Consider the following 19,671-nt stretch of genomic DNA (forward strand, 5'->3'; position numbering starts at 1 on the left):
AGCTCCGTTAACGTGATGTTAGCAAAGCTAGCTGTACAGAGACACATAAGAATTTGTGATGAAAAAAAGTCACTCACTGCCTGAATTATTGTGCGGAGATGTTGACTGACTTGTCGCATATATAGGACAACGCTATGTCCAAAAGTCTGCAATATAGTGATGTGACATTCAGAAACAGTCGATTCTTCTCCACGGCTCTTTATTTATTAGATAGGACTGGAGTGTCACTCACTGAGAGCCGTTGTTCTATCAGATTACCATACGCTGTCAGAATAGCAAACGTGCAGTGAGTACCATGCCTGCGCATGCGCATTAAGAAGTCCGACCGTCAGAGGAGTTGTCAGTTCACCATATGCAGCAAGTTATGACGAAAATAAGTCATTAAATTGTTTTCAATGATAACTATATAGATATACATGTGTTGTCATGGTTGCAAAGTGTATTTAAAGCAGGTCTGGCTGCACCTGGAGTCAGCTACAACACACCCCCGTGTAAAACTCACTTAACCGCTAAGTCAGGATGCCATACAACTGTTAATAACAGATCTACGTCATGATTCTATGTTCCTAGCATACATGCAGTGAGTACCATGCCAGCGCATGCGCCTTAAGAAGTCCGACCGTCAGTGGAGTTGTCAGTACAAGTTATGACGAAAATAAGTCATTAAATTGTTTATAATATGACATAATATGATAACTAGATAGATATACATGCGTTGTCGTGGTTTCAAAGTGTATTTAAACTAGGTCTGGCTGCAGCTGGATGCCATACAACTGTTAATAACCAAGTGTATGATGATCTACGTCATGATTCTATGTTGCTGATTAAATAAAATCATATGGTAATGACAGCTGACAACGTATGCTGATCTGACAGAACACCGTGAGTTCGTGTTAAGCATATGACGATCTGACCTGACAGAACACCCGTTCTTTGTTCTTGTAATGCTCTGTGTACACTGCATCATTATTTAATTATGTACGTTGATATTTAAATTAACAAATAACTAAAACACAAGAACGAAAGAGCCTGCAGAGCATGCACATTGCTCTTTGTTTTTGTTCAAAGTGGCAGCAGTAATGTCTGCCATGGTGTCAGACTACCTGGCTTCATGTACTGGGATAGAGAGTGAAAACAGTCCCGATGAGCACCTTCTGTTTGGTTACTTCTTGCTTGTTGCTCCTTGGTCAGTGTTCATAGTTGAGTGTTATTTACCGTCAGGGCATTGCCTCAATTGCTATGTTTAATGGTGCAACAGTGGTGGATTCTTATATGAGCAATATGGGCAAATTCCCAGGGTGTTATGTTTTTAGGGATGGCACGAGACCATCACACTTTGTAACACAGAAATGGAATATTTAATATTGGTAAAATGTATTAAGTATTTAATATCTAGGTGTTTTTATGGGAATATGGATCTTTCAGATTATTCTGAGAAGCAATTTCGATCATATTTTACATTTTATTGTGTCATGTAGCGCGGGCCGCTGGTCTTGGTCTTGACTCGGTCTCGACTCCCCTCGGTCTTGGTCTTGACTTGGTCTCGGACCCTAAAAGTCTTGGTCTTGTCTCGGTCTCGATACACTCTGGTCTTGGTCTTGTCTTGGTCTCGGGTTAGGTGGTCTTGAACACAACACTGCAAAACACCCAGTAAAACTCAGACTGAGGCCTTTTCTAAGTAGAATAAACAGCCAATCCTAACTATGAAATAAAGAAAAGCTGAGAAGGTGTTAGTGTTCAGATGTGTTTTTGTAAGATAAAGCAAAGGATCTGCAATCACATGGTGCAACACAACAGGAACAGCTCCTTGGGACTACAAATGAAGGGACGTTAAGCAGATCATGATCCATAATGTGCCATCAAGATTCCAAATGCAGGTTCCAACGAAACAAAACTAAAGATAGTCTTGGTATGTCGGTAATAAGAATGATGAAGTCCATCTCCTCTTTATTTAGGGGATGAAAACAGACCATGCTAACATACAAATATTGAATTGATTTTATTTCATCCCTATTTTCTTTTTATTAACACTTTGGCTTGCAATATTGATGCATTATTATTTTAAATAACGAGTTCCTACTTTGTATTTGTTTGCTGAAATATTGCAGCTGCATAATAGAAGACCTTGTTTGTGTTTGATTATACACTGCGGATAAAATTGTAGTTAAAACCTGCATCCAACAGTGTTCCAATGTTGCCAACTAGTGGATAATATACAGAGAAGTTCTTTTCATTTTGGGCTAACCCGAGTACCTCAACTTGAATGATTCAGCTAATGTAGTTGTTTTACTGGGAATAATCAACAAATTGTTGAAACTATAATGCCACTGAGTAAGATAGCCCCAAAGTCTCCAATCATTTCACAATGATTGAAAAACGATTGTTTTCCAGAGTGTTGCTTCATTTTAGGTAAAACCAGCATTTCTTATTTTAGGACATATTCTGGCAGTTTTAGAAGTTTCAGCGTTGTGTTACACCAGAGGCATAAAATTAATTTCATCCATGTATGTGCTTTGAGCATTTTGCTACATCAAAAGTGTTTTGGTTTGGATAAAATGGATGCTAAAACTAAAGTAAGTGAACCTGCTTGGTACAGTTTACTGTGCCTGGGACAACGTTGGTGATGTGTTGCAAAGCTTTTCTGAGAGACTTGAAGCCAAACTCTTTCTGTGTGATGTGGGAGCAGAATCCTTTCAATGGGTGTCTAATCTTCTTTTTCTCTGCTCAGCCTTCTGGCAAACTGCTAAATCTAATTAGCTTAAGGTAGCATGACCTGGTCTTCAGGTCATTTCTTTTTAATATTTATTTATTTAGTTATTTTTATATCAAATGTAGCCTTTTGATTTGATTTAGTTCGGCAAGAAAATTTACAGTCATGCATGTACTTCTTAGTTATAAAATTATGTTACTTAGTGCTATAAATTATTTGATATAAAGTGACTTGTGTAATGAATACCTACTTTCACTTTCTGCTGATGCCAAAACAGTTACTACACTATCATACTTTTTCTCTAATGCTCCTGAAGTGTTAGTGAATAACTAACCATGGACACATGATACTTTCTGTACTTGAAGAACCCCCAAACAATGTCCTAATTTCTACTTAAGCCAAATGGTAATTTATCCTATTTACTATGAGGATTTTTTTATCCATCCATTTACTCTGCCTACTTAATCTCTGTGGTTACGGTGCCAAGCTTCAGCAGCCATTGAGTGGGAGGCAAGGTACATTCAGGACACATCACAGGGCAAGACACACTAACAGGAACAGGAACAAGTAAACGTGAGGATATTTTTAAGTTATTAACTCTGAACGTGTTGATTTTAAGCTTTCTAATTAAGTCAAACACACAATTTTAAAAAGAAAATTAAGACAATATGGTCATTTGAATCTTGGCACTCTAATTAAATTAGATAAGACAGGCCTTAACGTTTTGGAAGAATCATCCCCATACCTGATGAGCTACCTGGGAGCGTTAACAAAGGTTATACATTTACAGCACTTTGCAGTAACCCCACATCCCACCACTGACTATCAACTGGTATGACTGGGAAGAAACCTCCAATTCAGCACATCATCACATTTACAACCATTCTTAAGAGCTTTGTAGCTCCCATGAAAAGCCCAGCAGATGCACAGGTCCACAAGCTTTTTGCTAATGTCTGTGGTAATCAGAATTTTTATTTTTATTTTTTTTTTGCTAATTGGCGTCTTTTACTCAAAAGCTTGGTTTGCATTTAGTTACAGAAAATACATCCATCTATCCCCTGTATGTATCCTCTTGTTCCTGTTGAATGACGTGGGGGCTGGTGCCGAGTGGGCTAGGGTGGTCAGTGGGTCAGAGGCAGAGTACATCCTGGTCAGGCCACCAGCCCATCACAAAGACAAAGAACCATGAAGACATATAGTCACACATAAGGGCTTTTTAGAGAGATTCACCTAACAGTTGCGTTTTTGAACTGGAGAAGGTCCAGGGAGATCATGTAAACTTCATGCAGCAATACCCCAGGAAGGGATTCGAACCCTCAGTGATGTGAACAAATAACTGAAAAGTTCTCTCAGTCAGAACGATTTAGTTTCTCACAGCACAGATATTGGCTATCTAATTTTAAGTTTGAGAGCTTGATAAAATGATTCCCTATTAGCCTGACCTTGAGCATTTCAGCCTCTTAGCTACTTTAGAAAGAGAGGCTACACTGAGACAGATTAAGGGCATAAACAGATTTAGGCAGAAGCCATTCTGATGATGCCTCTAGCTCACAAATGATTCACTGTCTCATTGAAAAAAGAACGTAAGTAATAAGATTTTTTTTTTTTTATTATTTGTCATGATGTTTTTAGAACAACAATAATAACTACAACAGCAACACTACTACCACTACTACTGCTAATTATTATTATTATTATTATTATTATTATTGAAATATAAACAATTTTGAACTGTAAATGTCATTCATTTTGGATAGTTTTCATTTTTATCTTACAGTTTGAAAGGAGAACAGTTTTTTTTTAATATAATTATTAAATAATCCATCCAATGAAATCCACCCAAGTGAGCCAGAACTGAGAGCTTTTAACTCTGCCTGACTTGAAAGGCCAGCTGTTGTGCCAACATTTCCCAACTACCAAACTGAGAGACAAGATTTTGGCAGCTTCTTCAATACAAATCCAGTGCAGCCCAGAGTCTTGCTCCCAAGGTTTCATTTTTTTTCTAGAGATTTGTTCATATCTGTAAAGTCAAAAAGATAAAACTTATACTAACGTTTACTAATCAAATCTAAAGTTTTTAGTCAGATGTATACCCTTCAGAAAAAACTTGAGATTCACATTTATATGGCATTCCATATGTTATTTATTTTTATTTGATAAATTTGTAAAGTATTCTCTCTTCACTTACTAGTTACTGTCGTTTGGTCTACCCCACTGATGGGAAACCCTACCAGCATACAGTATTCTGTCACTAATCCTGAGGCAACAATAATCACCTGGCTCATGTACAAACTGGAGGATTCCACAAGAGGATTCCCAAGGCTTATTCAAAAAAATCCCACCCAGGAGTGAGAGAAGTCCATTTCAAGTTAGGCCTCTAAGTCATGGTGCCGACTGCCTAACTATGGACTGTTGCATTTAGAGATGGGGCAGACTCAACAAACAGGGAGTTGTGAGGAGATTGACGTTAAGGCTCTTCAGGATATGTATAAAAAATTTGTCCTGGAATGCCCGAGTGGAGTTCTTTTTCTGCATGAGTTTAAACGTTTCTTTGGAGTGGACCCAACAGGGGAAGCGTCTGATTATGCGGAGAACATGTTCCGAGCCTTTGACAAGAACGGGGTAAGAAAGGAACACTTGCTTGCCTTACTTCAAATCAAAGTACCAAAATCTAAGGCAAACTTCCTCTTTTAACTTATGTTTTACAGGACAATACAATTGATTTTCTTGAGTTTGTGGCAGCACTGAATCTGGTTTTCCGAGGAGACCTGGAGCATAAACTACGCTGGTCATTCAAGGTGTATGACAAAGACGGCAATGGCTATGTGGACAGGAATGAGCTGCGCTCAATAATTGATGTAAGTCTGATAAAATATTATGCCCGTGTTATGTCATTTTATTATTGTACTCCTACATTACTTTGTTAGATATTTGATGAAAGATACTTGAGCATACTTGTTCTATGATCACATTAATTAGTCTCATTTGATTAAAAATACAGTATTAACGTTTATGATACTAATTTAGAAACCACTGCCTCATGAGATTATGGGGGAAAAAAGTTTGTAAACAAAGATTCACTGCATGATTTAACTTCTTTTAATTGAAACAGAAAACCAAATATTAGTATAACTTCTGCTAAAAATATCAGCATCTTTATTAGATAACACAAACATAGAAGCTGATTTTACTGGTTAATTAGTGAATCTACAAGCTCAGATAACCAGCTTGCAGTCTGCTACAGACATGCCACTCGTAGCTTAAATATTCTCGTCTTAAAGCAGCTTTACCTTAATATGGCTGATGGTTGGCTCTCTTTTAGTTTTCACACCATGACTGTCACTGATCTTTACAACCAAATTTTTCCACGGAGTAAAAGTGCAGTATGCTTTACACCAGCGTTTCCTAACCCTGGTCCTCAAGGCACACTGCCCTACATGTTTTAGGTATTTTCTTGCTTCAGTCCAGCTGATTTCAATTGATGACTGGCGTTTGTTGAACTGCAGTCAGTTGAATAATGCACTTTAAAGCAGGGGAAACCTCTAAAACATGTAGGACAGTGTGCCTTGAAGACCAGGGTTGGGAAACACTGCTTTACACAGCCAGCTTACTGACAGCAAGGAGCAAGATGTGGGCGGAGGGGACAGCGACGTGTCATGCCGTAAAATGGACACAGTTCTGACATGGTAACAGTTACTAGCTCATTCATATTAGTGGAAATGCTTCTTATTCTATTTAAAAGTCTGGATAATCAGGTGGCAGTCAAGCTAAGAACTGAGCAGAACAAGAGCTTAGAAGAGATCATTTATTTTATATAGAATATCATAAACCTAAGATTTTCTTGGGAATTTGAGTGATCTTGCCTAATTATTATTTAATGTAGTCCCTGTCTCTTAATAAAGTGCTGTATCTCAGTGGCTCCTAGCCCTGGAGCTCAAGCTCCCCTCCGTCCTGCATGTTTTAGGTTGCTCCTTGCTGCCACACACCTGACTGAAATAACTGGGAGATCAACAGGTTTCAGAAGCATTGATGGCATGCAGAGGAGGTCATGCATTATCATTTGAATCTGATGTACAGGAACAAAGACAGATCTGAAACATGTAGGTATCAGCTGGGCGGGCTGAGGGCCAGGATTGGGATCCATTGCTAGCTGTTGCCATCCATAATCACAAGCATGGCTGTTGATCAATAAAACCTGCTGCTCAAGTCTCCCAGGGTGTGTTTACGATGATAACCTCAGCTCACCAGAATATCACATTTTATTGTATCTTTGTTGCTAGATTGGAATTACATCAACAAAACTACTCACTTTGACTTTTACTATAGAATGCATTGAATGTTTACCACACTAATTAAGAGCTGAATGTCCTGAAACCATTCAATATTTTTCTATTCCAACTGCTAACATTGCAGGAAATTATCTACATATTTTGTCTGCACTTCCATGTTTTCTTTACTATTATTCCAGAGTATCTATCGGATCAAAAAGTTCTCGAAGAAAGACATGAGCGAGACACAACTTTCAGTTGACGAGGTTGTGGAACGAATATTAGATGCTGTTGACTTTGACGGAGACGGTGAGAAAACAATGTTGCGATATGGTATAAAAAGTGCTACGAGAAGGCAGCATTAAACACGTCTTTTTCTGCTTTCACAGGTCACATTACTTTGGAAGAGTTTATTAGAGGTGCACAGGAAGATCCATGGGTGCTAAACATGTTGAGGCTGGACATGAATCCGGCTGGATGGGTTCTGGAGAACAGAAGAAAGAGTGCACATTTCTGATGAGTCAACTCTGCCTTTGCTGTGATGCGAAATAGACACAGTCATGGTGGCAGAAATACAGCAGACTTTTTTTTTATTCACATGTCTGTGCCATTTATGAACATGCAGTTTCACATTCACAAATTGAAAACATATCGTTTTCAGTCAGTTTAACATTAACCACAATTTGGTTTTTGGCACTATAAGAACCCATTACAACAATTGTAACTAAGAATATAAAAACATGGCTTCTTATTGGTGTTTGTACATGACTCTTATGTTTCATTATGCTGACTTAAAATATTCAATTATGAATTTTGTGTTTAGCTTTTTTTAATGGGCCATTTAACTCAAACCAACAGCCTTCTTGCCATTAAGTGTCAGTGAGTAATGGCTTTACAATGCTTTGTTAAAAATAACTTTCTTGAGGCTTTTTGCAGATTTTTGAAATTTCATTTTATGCTGTATCAGCAATTTAACTGCTTAGTTATATTACTCAGATCTCTAAGTATTGTTTAATTTAATAATAATTGTCCATATTTGTAAATATGCAAATTATGTTGGCATAATATTTTTCACTGTAGATAATATTTTACTGCAGCTAAAAGCTCTTTTTAAGACCTATTCAGAAAGGAAACCACTGCAAAATGCTGTTTTGAAAGAATACTTTTTATTATTTTAGAATTGTCTGAAAATATGTTTTGCTATCAGTTACACAGTTGTCCACATCAACCAAATACTTTCTGGAACTTTCATCAAAGTCACCATACAGCTACATCTTTAAAATCTTAGCATAAGACCAAGTGTGAACAGATCAGTTTATGCCGTTTTGCTGGTGAGCAACTTCATATCTGTTTTTTGTTCCTATTTATATTGTGTTCCATATTTACTTTTTTGTGCCCTGCTTTCAAGTGCATACATGAATAGCTGTCTGTGCCTTTTTAATTGATTTACTTGTAAATACATCTGTTTAGATCGCTGAATAAAATAAAACTAAACACATTTTTCTGTTTAAATCTTGTATCTGTTTTGCAGTTATCTAGGCTTTTTGTTACTCAGACTGTTGTATTATAGGCAAATACAAAACTAACATTAAAGAATAAAAAGTATTTCATCAGTATAATGTGTCACTTCATTAAATAATCACATATGGTGCAAAAGAGAGAACAGGGTGAAGAAAGGATACCTGGTTTGCGGATTACAGCTTTAAAATTAGTTTGCTAAAGTCTTTAACTAAGAATAAGCTTCTTTGTTGAGGTCAAACTTTGCATGAATCAATAGGCTCGCTCAGATTATGACCCTCAAGCCATTAAAGACAATCAACAGACAAAATTAAGTGGGCACATTTTGCTATTTGTTATTGAAGGCTGACTTTAGGTGTTATGAAAAGACAGGCAAATTTGAACAATTTAGACATAAAAAGGGGGAGGGGACTCAAGGTTTCCCTACAATTTGTACATTTTGACTCAAAACAGGGATACAATCAGCATAGGTAAATAGTTAGAAAATGGTGGGGGTTTTTCATTAAAATGAATTATGCAGGGAATGATAATACAGCATGGATTTAATAATCTGTCATGAAAATGTATGCTTTAGACATGGGATCAAATTTTAGGTTCATTCCTAAATATTTCATCACTTTGTATGAGCCTATTGTGTGTAACTTTTTGTGGTATTTTTTTGTAATACATAAACTGTTTTTGTCCTTGTTACTCTGATCTTCCTTTAGAAGTGGATGAGAGAATGTTTCATTAAGTGGGAGGTTCATAAAACAGGTTTGTTAAAAAAAAATCACACATGTATGTCCAAAACACAGCAGAATTGACTGTAGACTCAAACAATGAATAAACTGCTAGACACAGGCATATTTCATCTGGTTGTCATGCTTGTCATGAAATGATAGTAATAAATTTTCAATTTTAATCTTTTCATCAGACTGTGTCCATACTGATGAGAATGAAGCGCAGAGAGGAAACTTTCACAGTAGAACTAAGTCACACACAGCTAAAAAAACAAGCCTTCACAAAACTCTTCTATCACATGCATAATCATTTAATATATGGAAGCATAAAATACAGTACAAAGCCAGCTGACCTAAAGCAACACTTTTATGAGATACCTGATATGGGTTGATATTTTATTTCAGTTCTACTTCATTTTTTTATTAAACTTTATGTAGTTGCTGGTTTCATTTTCCAGCAGAGCTTGGCAGCCTTCTACAGCCAAAGGTGTCTGATGTAGTGACCATAGTATCATTGTGCTTGGTTGACTTGCAAACTGATAGCACCTAAACCCAAAAGAAAATCCATGTGGTATTGTCAACGTTAATTTATTAAGGCACATTTAAACACCAGTGGACCAAAAATTGTGCCAAGTGAAACCAAAACATATCAGAAACAACAGTGAAAACACAGAAAAGGCTACTATTAATGTATCTTAGGTTTCCTTAACACCTAAGCAGCACAACACAGGCTGATCAAATGATATGTGGCATAATTAGTGCAAAAAGATTCCCAACCCATTCCCAACTTTTTAGATTGGATACTTCATGGGTATTCCTGTCAGTAGGTTGACTGTTTAGTCTTTTTTAGTTATCTTGTCTAAAATTGAGAAAAACTAAATATTAGGTCTCAAATAATTAAAAAAGTAATCAAAACAAACACTTTGTGTACAGAATACACCACTTTGGGTGTAATGAAGCTCTACTTTTGACTCAATAAATGAAATAAATGAACATTTAGGTTAGATTCTTTTCTTGAGAGGCACGTAGTGAATTAAGAAATTTAGAGTTCTTGGTCAAATTAGTACTTATTAACATGACCTGCAGGCTGCCTGGTTTAACAAATAATGCTCGTTTTAAATGTTTTGCAGGTTGCAATTCATTTATCAAGCTAATACATGTCCAATATCTTTATGTGCTGTATCTTTGATGAGTTTGGTTGCCTCTATTAAAATAAAAATAAAACTTATGATTTTGTTTTATTTTTCAAGCATTATTAAATAAATAAATACAGCCGAGAGAGCTATGACAAGTGGCCATTTTTTCCAGAGTCTTCTAAGGCATTACCCCAGCAGCTTCGCCGCCGCACCTCTCAGGTGTCCGTCGGACCGGGCGGCTTCACACTGTCAGCGGAGTCGGTGGAGACATGAACGCGCGGCGGCATGGCGGACAGAGAGAAGGGGAAAGCCACACCACCGTCCGGCCGCAGCATCCAGGTGAACTCTCCGGTTAGCTTCAGGTAAGAAGTCCGGCAGAAAGAGTCTGACTCGGGGTAAATGAGGTGCTTGTGTATTCACCGAGCTGGCTTATGTGCGCTAGGGGCAAATCGGGTGAGACTCTGCAGAACTGATGGGTGCTGATGTTGGCTATTTGGATCCGCCGCTGCAGCAGGAGGAGCAGCGCTGGTCCCTTTCTTTGGAGCTTCGGCTTTTAGGGAAGCATCTTTTGATTTTGGGCGTGTCTGGTCCCACAGGACTCAGACGGAGCGGTGTTGCTGCACCTTCACAGAGCATATGTCGCATAACCTACTTTTTCTTAATCTGATCAAACCTCTAAATCGCTGCAGTCTTTAAAACAACCGCATTTCGAGTGGAACTGCTTTGGTTTGAGCCCATTTGTTTCTTTTTTTTTTTTTTTTAATAAACTGTTTTGTCTGACATTTTTAAGACAGCTTTGAAGTTAAGATGGCATCAACTGTCCACCTCCATAATTTTACAAAGGGCAGCTCTTATTGACATATCAGTATAATGTAGTGTTGGTATATGGTTCATTGTATTTACACAATCCTGATTGTGTAAATGTTTATTTTACTATGTATTAGTTTGTTATTCAGGTTTTTGATTTATCTGTATGTGACTGAACATGGATGGATATTTTATTGCACAAATTAAACTGATAAGCTGCTTAAAAATAGAACTGAAAAAAAAAATAGATGTGACTGGTTCAAGCTGATTAAATATACAGATATAGACAAGCTGAAATCAGCTGCATGCTGTTGCTTCATGCACTCTCATATAAATTCAGAGGTTGCAGTTATGCCTGTGGCCAAAGCTACGCTCATTAAGTACCATTACTTTGTGGCTGAAGGTCCTTTGATCAATATTCCCCAGCGAGATAACAACAGAAACTCACCCTCCCTCAGGCTCAGTCTTTTCCCATCCCAGTATTGTATATAAGCATGCCAGTCTCTCTGCTGTAGAGACTTTCTTTGCAACAGTGGTTGTACTCATTGTCTGACTAGCAGATAATTATTTAAATCAAACTAAATACAAATGTGCTTCCATTGAGTTCAACCATTTGAAAATCAATAACTTAAGTATAGAAATAAAAAGCAATAGACAAAATGGATTTATTATAAGACATAAAAGGAAATCTGTGGGATAATCATAAAGATTCAACAGATATGAATCACGCTGAAAACTTGATTCTGTGTTTTCTTCTGTGTTTGTGATCAAAGGAATAGCTCAGTAGTGTTGCTGACATGAAATGAGGCCAGAAAACAAAGTCAGGTTTGGATTGGTCCCAGATCAGCCATATGCTGGCATGTTTGGTTCCGTGACATTCTTCCCCTCACATGCTGTGCTTGAATTATCAATTCCTCTCCTACTTGCTGATGTTAAAAACAGGGCAACCACACTGCTGCATTTGCAGCTCTTATCTTTGCTGTATTTATTGTCTTTGATGTGGGAGCAGTTCCACTTTAAGCTCAAAACATTATTTTTGTTAGGGGTTTGAATAACATTTTTAGTCAACAAAGTCAAGGTGCAGCAAAATACATTTCCATATAGTCAAATAGCATTATAAAGCTAGCTACTCCATAGTTTTGCAAATGCATCTTGCATATTTAAGCTGGGGTTTTGGGGAAAAAGGAGTTGAACCTACAGTCTTGAAAACCAAACCAAAAAAGCAAACTGTGTTTCGCCTAATAACCTAGGTCTCGGTTCAGTTGAAGTGAACTCTGGCACGGTACGAAAGCATATGCAAGCGAACTAGAAATTGCTCCAAAAGCAGGAAGCACACTAGCGCATAGCATTCTGGGCCAACAGAGCCAAAATAAATGTGTAATTCTAGCACTGGAGGGAGACGTGGTTTGTGGTATTTGACCAGAGAGAAAAGAGAAATCCTACAACCACTAAAACCTGACACTACTCCATTATTGTTTGTACTTTGTGAAGAAGGAAGTTTGTTGGAAAAGCACTGAAGGTACTTTGGGAAGTAAATAAAGCATGTAGTCCAATCTAGAAGGTGGTGTTGGACCTTAAATGTTTTGCCAGCAGCCATAAAAATAGAAGAAGACTTTGGGGAAACATTTAGTTTGTATTAAGGTGTCAAGAGACATCTAGTGGTGAGTGTTTGTAAGTGCATTCTTTAATTTAGAACTGCGCAACACTTTTACTAGTCTGTTACGAACCGGGACATGCTAAGCAGCAGAAGCAGCTCAAGTTGTGAGCGTAGCTGACAAAAGTAAGTTTAACCTAATAATAGCTGCATAGACAATTATCATGTGTTTTGCCGCTGTATATACGCAATGTTTAATTTGGGTTTGATATTATTAGTTATTTGTTCTGTAATATTTGAGGCTGTTTGTTGGTGGGCGCTACATGCTAAAGCTAACCGCATCAGGTGCAGTATTTGCATTGTAAACGCTGTTAAGCATCGAAGTTATGTGTGTTTAAGCTTTGGTTATAATAAGTTAATCATACTGTGAGGATGTAAAGGTAAATATGCCAAGTAGTTTTATCAATGCAGACAGCATGCATTTCTGATTTTGTTTATTTCGTTCTTTTATAGACCACACATACATACACTCTTACATATTCAGTCGTAACGTGAAGGCTGCTGTGTCATCTGCCCATAATCAAAGAACACAAACGATCTATAAGCATCCTGTCTACTCCTCATCGACACCCCGAGGTGGATATCAACAGCAGAATCCATTTGCAGTCTTAGTCTGAACCTAAAATTCATAGGTATCGAACTTAGTTTGCCCAGGGTCGTTCGAACCTCTTCGGGGGGTTTTGTGTCGTTTCCTTCAGTCCTTCAGTGCAGCGCCACCACAGACGAGGAGGTGAACATGTTTTTCGGAAGGTTTGGATTACTTGACGGTGCTGTGTGAAAGTGAACCATACCAGCTAAAAATCTTAACAAATGTTGCAAGTTTAGTCCCCAATCAAACTGAGTCTACCAGACTATCATGTGTGAAAACACCCTAAGTTGGCAACATTGGCAAGTGATGACTAGAAGGTATATATATAGGATATATATTTTGATTGTTTTCTAAATTAACCTTTGAACCTTCTTGCATAAACCAGATAGGGATAGTGGAAAGATGGCAGGGCTCTAACATACAATTGGAAAAAACAAAAGTTCTTGCTTTTGATGGCCTTTTTGACTAACCTTAACAAACAGATAACTTGCAAGTTCCATAGGTTGACTGCATGCGGTAAAATATCTCAAAACCTGTGTGTTTTGCAATACTCATTGGTAGCGGTTTTAGATATGCATATTAATTATTATAACCAACAACAACCAGTTGTACCATTCAGTTATTTTTTCATTGTGGGACATGCAGACTCTGAAGTGATCCGTTCAGTCTCATCTGTAAGAACATGGCTTGTAAAGAATGATAGGAGGCAGCATAGCAATACGCACAGGACCACAATGCTGAATAATTCCATTTTCCAGAATGCTTTTTCATTGACTTTTATTACCTCTATGTAAAAAATGTTTTCAGGATCCTTCAACTGGATTGAATTGTAATTGTCTGACTCTCTCATATTTAAAGATAAGCAAGGATGCAAATGAAACTGATTTGAATTTCACCCTCAGCAGGAACTGACATCCTGGACAGTAATTGTATTGGTTGCAGCTCTCTGCTGATTATTTACTGCTGTCTCTTTAATTCTGCTGACCAGACATTTACTCACAGACAGCACCGCCCTTCTGTGGATAAACTGCAGGTCTACTTTGTCTCTGTCTTTTTGCAAAACACAAAGATATTTCCACATATCTTTGGAAATTTATACAAAATGTGAGTAATTTGAACAAAATTGACAACTTCTGTATCAGCTCACCTGAACTTTCCAGATTGAGATGGCTTTAAGTATACACTGAGCATTTTAAGGAGATACTAACAGACTCTAGTTGAAGGGGGCCCACTTGATGTAATCACAAGCTTTTGTACAGAGAGGCCACAATGAACCCTGGTGACTGAATTCAGCAGAGCATGACATAGGAGCTGCCACATGATATGACAGGTTATATGGTCAACCCTTTCTGCGTACCTCATTGAGGTTATACAATTTTAATTGTAAAAGTGATTTAAAGTAATTTAAAAAGTGTTAAAACTTCACACTTCCATGCAGCTCCTGTGTATTCTCTGTGGGTTGGGGCTCAAACTGAAGTACATTATCACTTTACCTATGAAGTTGCCGCCAATGCAAAAAGGGGCTTGCAAATGTGCCTCTTAATGAACTCTTATTTCTATATGGTAGATTTTAATAATTTTGCAACATTACAAAAAGTAACTTAGTAAGATAGCTACTTTATTAGTAAACTCCTTGCTTTTAATGCCAGTTATCTGTATTACACCTATCAGTATTCAGACATAAAGTTCCCAAAACTCTGATAATAGCTACTCAATTAGAAGGGTGAAGTCTGATACTGTGGACTTAATATTCCTAGTATATTCAATACTTGGAGAGTAAATCATTCTTTAAAATGCTGCAGTTCATGTGAGTTGCTTTCACTCTGCAGTTTTCACCGCTCTGGTGGTTTTAGTTCCTGGCAGTATTTTAAACGTATCCTTACAGTCTGATGGCAAGCAGCAGAATCTCAGGGACAAAGGACAACTACTTCTAATACAGTATTGAATAGAAGACAGATGAGTACTTTAAGATATTATGCAATAACAAAATGAGTATACAATCTGAAGGACAGATTTTGCCAAGAGAAAAAAAAATACAAAGTTGAAATTATTTTTTTTTCTATTCTTAAATCTCTGATGCCTTCAGCTTATATAAAATACACAAACAGTAGCAAGAAGGAATTAAACATTGAATATTAATGTTGGCACGGTTTGACTTATGGGATCAAATGTTGAAAAATTCTATGGCTGATATGGTAATTCTGAAACTTTTTGTCTTACTAATTTGAGCTGGTTAATGTTTCAGACTAGCGATTAGACAAATTAGGCCAATATTTGCAATTTTTATAACACTGGCTATCAGCCCTGGCCAAGTACATTTAGCCCATAACCAAGTGTTGTGGGGTGTTTATGTACGTTATTTTTGTGAAAATGTCCTTGTAGCTTTTCAAAGACAGTTGTCATGGCTTTATCTGGTGTTGTAGATGGACTGGCGTTTTTATCATATGCTTTTCTTTCCTCGTGACTTGAAAGAAATTTATATCAGCACTATATACTAAAACAGTGAATATTTCTCAAGTAACATACTAACAAATACAAATAAATTACTCAGTTAAGGCTGCCATAACAAATATATTGGAGGAAACACACTTAGGTGCTTTAAACGATAAAACATTTGGTGTTTATCTGAAAAATGATGCAATAAAGCATAACTTAGTCACACTGTCATAAAATCTGCATTAAAAAAACAGCTATGTTTTATGTGTTTTATATTGCCAAACCCAAACATAATCTCACAACAAACAGATAAATGTAATAAAGCATATTTTGTTAAGAAGATACATGGAGAGCTAGACAAAACAAAGAAATGCCGACTTTGATGTTCCTCATGAATAATTTAGCTTGACACTGTTCAGATGAGAGAAACAGAGACAGGGGAGTGTCCTGTTGTGCTGATGTTTCTCCTGTTGGGGCTTCCCGTGCTGTTGAATGATCTGCTAACACCAGCAGTTTTCTGCAGTGGCGTAGTAAATCTGATGCACACAGCACTGTGCGGGTTATATAACACTACTCCTCTTTGGCAGCTTCAGCGCCACGGCTTCAAACAATTACCCCATCTATCTCTTCCCTCCGAGCGAACGGTAGCAAGCGGAGCTTTGAATCTGACTCCTAGCTCACCGACCAGGACAAGCTGCACCCCTCCTCCTTTTTCCTCCGGCTCTTTTCCTGTTTGCTCCTCCTTCTCTCCCTCCCTGCTTCACTTTCTAACCCTCTTGCTCCTTCTCATCCTTCTCTTGTCTTGCCTGTGGATGCCCTCCTCACGTACAGAATGGACTCGGGAGGGGAAGGAGGAGAGGGTTGGATGGAGGACCAGTGGGAAAAATGGTAGGGTATTGTTTTTGTGAGCAGCCGCTCGGATGAGTGTGACCTTGTGAGTGTGTAACTGTTTGTATTTATTTTTATTATTTTATGCCATCTCCTTGCAATCGGAAAAACTCAGGCAGGCAAGCCCTTGAAGGAGACCGGATGCACAAGATTGCACATTTATTTTAAGGAGAAATGCAGAACGTGCAGAGGGAGAGGGCAATTTGAGCAAAAATAGAACCTGAGAAGTCTTATGTTGTGCATATACGTTATGGCAACAGCGCTGGTGCAGAAGTAGCACTCTGTGGAAGAGTCTGTCTGTTTTCACAGTTTGTTTTCTTACACAGGATGATGGAGTGTTTCCTTTTTGTAACCTGATGTAGTGAATCTGTCAGGACAGTCCTGGTTCGGCTCATACCCACCGTCTCGTCCTTGCAGGAGGGCGAAGCTGATGATTAACTGACTGCACTGAGTCTTGTGATCTTTTGGTTGGGAAAAAAAAATCCTGTGATCTGTGAATTTACAGGAACATATAATGAGAGCGACTTAAAGGGTATGCTTGAATCTGCCAAGATATGGAACTATTGGCCAGGATATGTTGATAACAGAGTATTGGCTAAAAGGAGAAGGTTTGTTACATATTCAGACATGTTTGCTATAATTTAGGTGAAGCAAACTTTATTGATATTTTTTGTTTGTAGTTGTGTTTACGTTTTCTGAGTCACTTTTTAAGATCAATATGTTATTTACCCCCAATAGATTTATTGGAACTTTATAGTAGCATGCAGAGATATAAATGTTCCAGGCACATAAACATGTGAAAACTTAAATGCTTATTAAGTTTCTTAGTATTTGCAAGTAAAAACTATATGTTTCAAGGTATGGATAAAAATAGCTCTGTTCATTCTAGCAGGCTAAACTGTAGACTTGCATAACTAATAAGCTGGTTGGGGCCATCATTTCCTGAGCGTGAGGTCATGCTGTCCTTCATCAATGCACGCCAGGAGGCATGCCATGAAGACACACAAATGCCAGTTGGCTACCCTGTCACCTCCCACTGTCAGAATAATGCAGCAGTTTAGCCCAAATCCGTAGTGGTACCAACTGAAACATCAATCCTGCAGCGCTGTGTCCATCTGCACTACATGATTTCTCCATGGAGAAAGTGAAAATGACCTTTTCTTCAGCCAGAAACTGTCCAAGCAGTGAAATCCAATGTTGTATTTGACATATTAATATTTCTTAATTCAATCCATGAGTACTTCATATTAAGGAAAACAGAAAAAAATGTAATTGAACTATGAAATATGAAAAGTAGTTATCCTAGTAGAATAACTAACATTTTCTTTTAACCATTACAATATTAGACATGGCAATGTAAAACAATCCACTGAGAGAGTTACAGTGAACAACAAATATGACTTTAATCTATTAAGCTTTAAGGTTAATGCATTTGAATAAATTGTCCATCTGATCTACTATTGAAATGTTATGCATAAGGAAAAGGAACATTTTAACTGAAATGTAAGTGTTTCTATTAGACAATTTATTGGTTTTCATTATCATCAAACTTGCTTATTGGTATCATATCTTTTTCAATCCTGTTACAATTTTTCCTGCGTAATGCTATCCACTTTTCTGTCATCACATCGTAGTGCATCAATCATTTTTGAGAAGCTATTGCTGCTCTGCTATGCAGCACAACTGAATGAGCATTACTAAGGCAATAACATACAGAGCTCTTGGAGCGTTTATATTTCAAAACCGAATCACATTTAGTGAATTTGGCATCCCACACTGGACTCAGTTTGGTCCATTTCACTTTCTTGTTTGGTTATGTTGTCGCCATGATTATTTCTCTTGCAGCTATCAGCTGGCTCCACCTAAGAATGACTAGCGGCGCCCTCTTCTGGATGGCAGTCACACTATAGCACTGAAAGAAGGTTAATTTAAATGCTTTGAATGCTAACACGTTGAGTGGAGACTTTCTGTGTGTAAATTGATCCGGACACTTATTAAAATTTGTGGATTTTACTATTCTGTAGATTTTTGCTCATTTTAGGAAAGTAATTCTAACTGTTGGTTAGGAAGGAGGTTCAGTTAAATGCTTACAACAGTTGGAATGCAACCAAGAGTTAGTTAGAATTGTTAGAATTAACTTTTGGTTAGAACTAGTTAACTAGAACTAGTTATATTGACTAATTTTATTCAATTGAACTAACTAGTTCTATATTGACTAACTAATAGAACATTGATTGGTTAGAACCAATGTCCATTGTCTAACTAATAAAACATATTTGTGGATTTTAGTATCCTGTAGATTTTTGCTCATGTTTTGCCAAGGCAAGTAATTCAGTCTGACTAAAAAAAACATTGGTTTTATACATTTATTATGCACAAAATAAGGCATACTTTATAATATTCTGGAGATAAAATGAGCTCTTAAGTTAATCTCTCCTCACTCTCATCAAATAATGTTTTCTAGTAATTTTGTTTGTTGTTTTTCCAGCTTGTATGATTTTTTTTGGCTCACGTGTCATTGCCGGAAATATTTATAACAATTATAAAAATTTGTTGTAAGTTATGTTTCAGTCCATGCACTGTATTGATACTAGGGGTTGAACGACTACATATTTTTTTAAGGTCGACTACATCATCATAGTCGAGTCGATGTCGACTAGTCGCGGTGACGTCATAGTGACGTAAGCGCTAACCCTAACCCTTCTCCCGCTTTTACTAAGTCTAGTATGCAGAATTAAAAGAGCAATAAACAGATCATTCTTCGTGAGCAGGGAGAAAAGTTTGTTGCACAAAGTCGGGTCTGACTTTTTTTTTTTTTTCCAAACACCGGCTGATACTGATGCTCTCTGGATAGATACACTGACCACAATGGTGCTTTTGGAACATCACAAACCAAACTTGTTATGAACGGATCTCGTTTGGTTACAGTTGAATTCAACGAAGCCT

General features: G+C 37.4%; 2 protein-coding genes across 2 annotated transcripts in view; both read left to right on the forward strand.

The window, feature by feature from the left end:
- The first annotated feature begins 5,125 nt into the window (after positions 1-5,125).
- LOC106927364 (guanylyl cyclase-activating protein 2-like) lies at positions 5,126-7,546 on the forward strand. Its single transcript, XM_015002892.2, has 4 exons — positions 5,126-5,332; positions 5,419-5,568; positions 7,179-7,287; positions 7,368-7,546. Exons 1-4 carry the CDS (start codon positions 5,135-5,137, stop codon positions 7,493-7,495), a joined length of 585 nt encoding a protein of 194 aa, XP_014858378.1. The 5' UTR covers positions 5,126-5,134; the 3' UTR covers positions 7,496-7,546.
- Positions 7,547-10,593: 3,047 nt separating this feature from the next.
- The window catches only part of mapk8ip1b (mitogen-activated protein kinase 8 interacting protein 1b), a 40,576-nt gene continuing 31,498 nt past the window's right edge, over positions 10,594-19,671 (forward strand). The window contains exon 1 of the mRNA XM_015002893.2: positions 10,594-10,713. Within this exon, the coding sequence (XP_014858379.2) occupies positions 10,637-10,713 (77 nt within the window). The 5' untranslated portion in view covers positions 10,594-10,636. The remainder of the gene's footprint in view (positions 10,714-19,671) is intronic.

The sequence above is a fragment of the Poecilia mexicana genome, unplaced genomic scaffold (assembly GCF_051168715.1).
Source record: "Poecilia mexicana isolate PSO_F unplaced genomic scaffold, ASM5116871v1 scaffold_3, whole genome shotgun sequence".
NCBI classification, from domain to species: Eukaryota; Metazoa; Chordata; class Actinopteri; order Cyprinodontiformes; family Poeciliidae; genus Poecilia; species Poecilia mexicana.

What these genes read in the sequence shown, in the direction of transcription:
- LOC106927364 (XM_015002892.2), top strand. Translation starts at nt 5,135, where the DNA reads ATGGGGCAGACTCAACAAACAGGGAGTTGTGAGGAGATTGACGTTAAG. An exon ending in GAGCCTTTGACAAGAACGGG is followed by an intron (nt 5,333 to 5,418) that starts GTAAGAAAGGAA and finishes TATGTTTTACAG; the next exon opens with GACAATACAATTGATTTTCT. An exon ending in AGCTGCGCTCAATAATTGAT is followed by an intron (nt 5,569 to 7,178) that starts GTAAGTCTGATA and finishes CTATTATTCCAG; the next exon opens with AGTATCTATCGGATCAAAAA.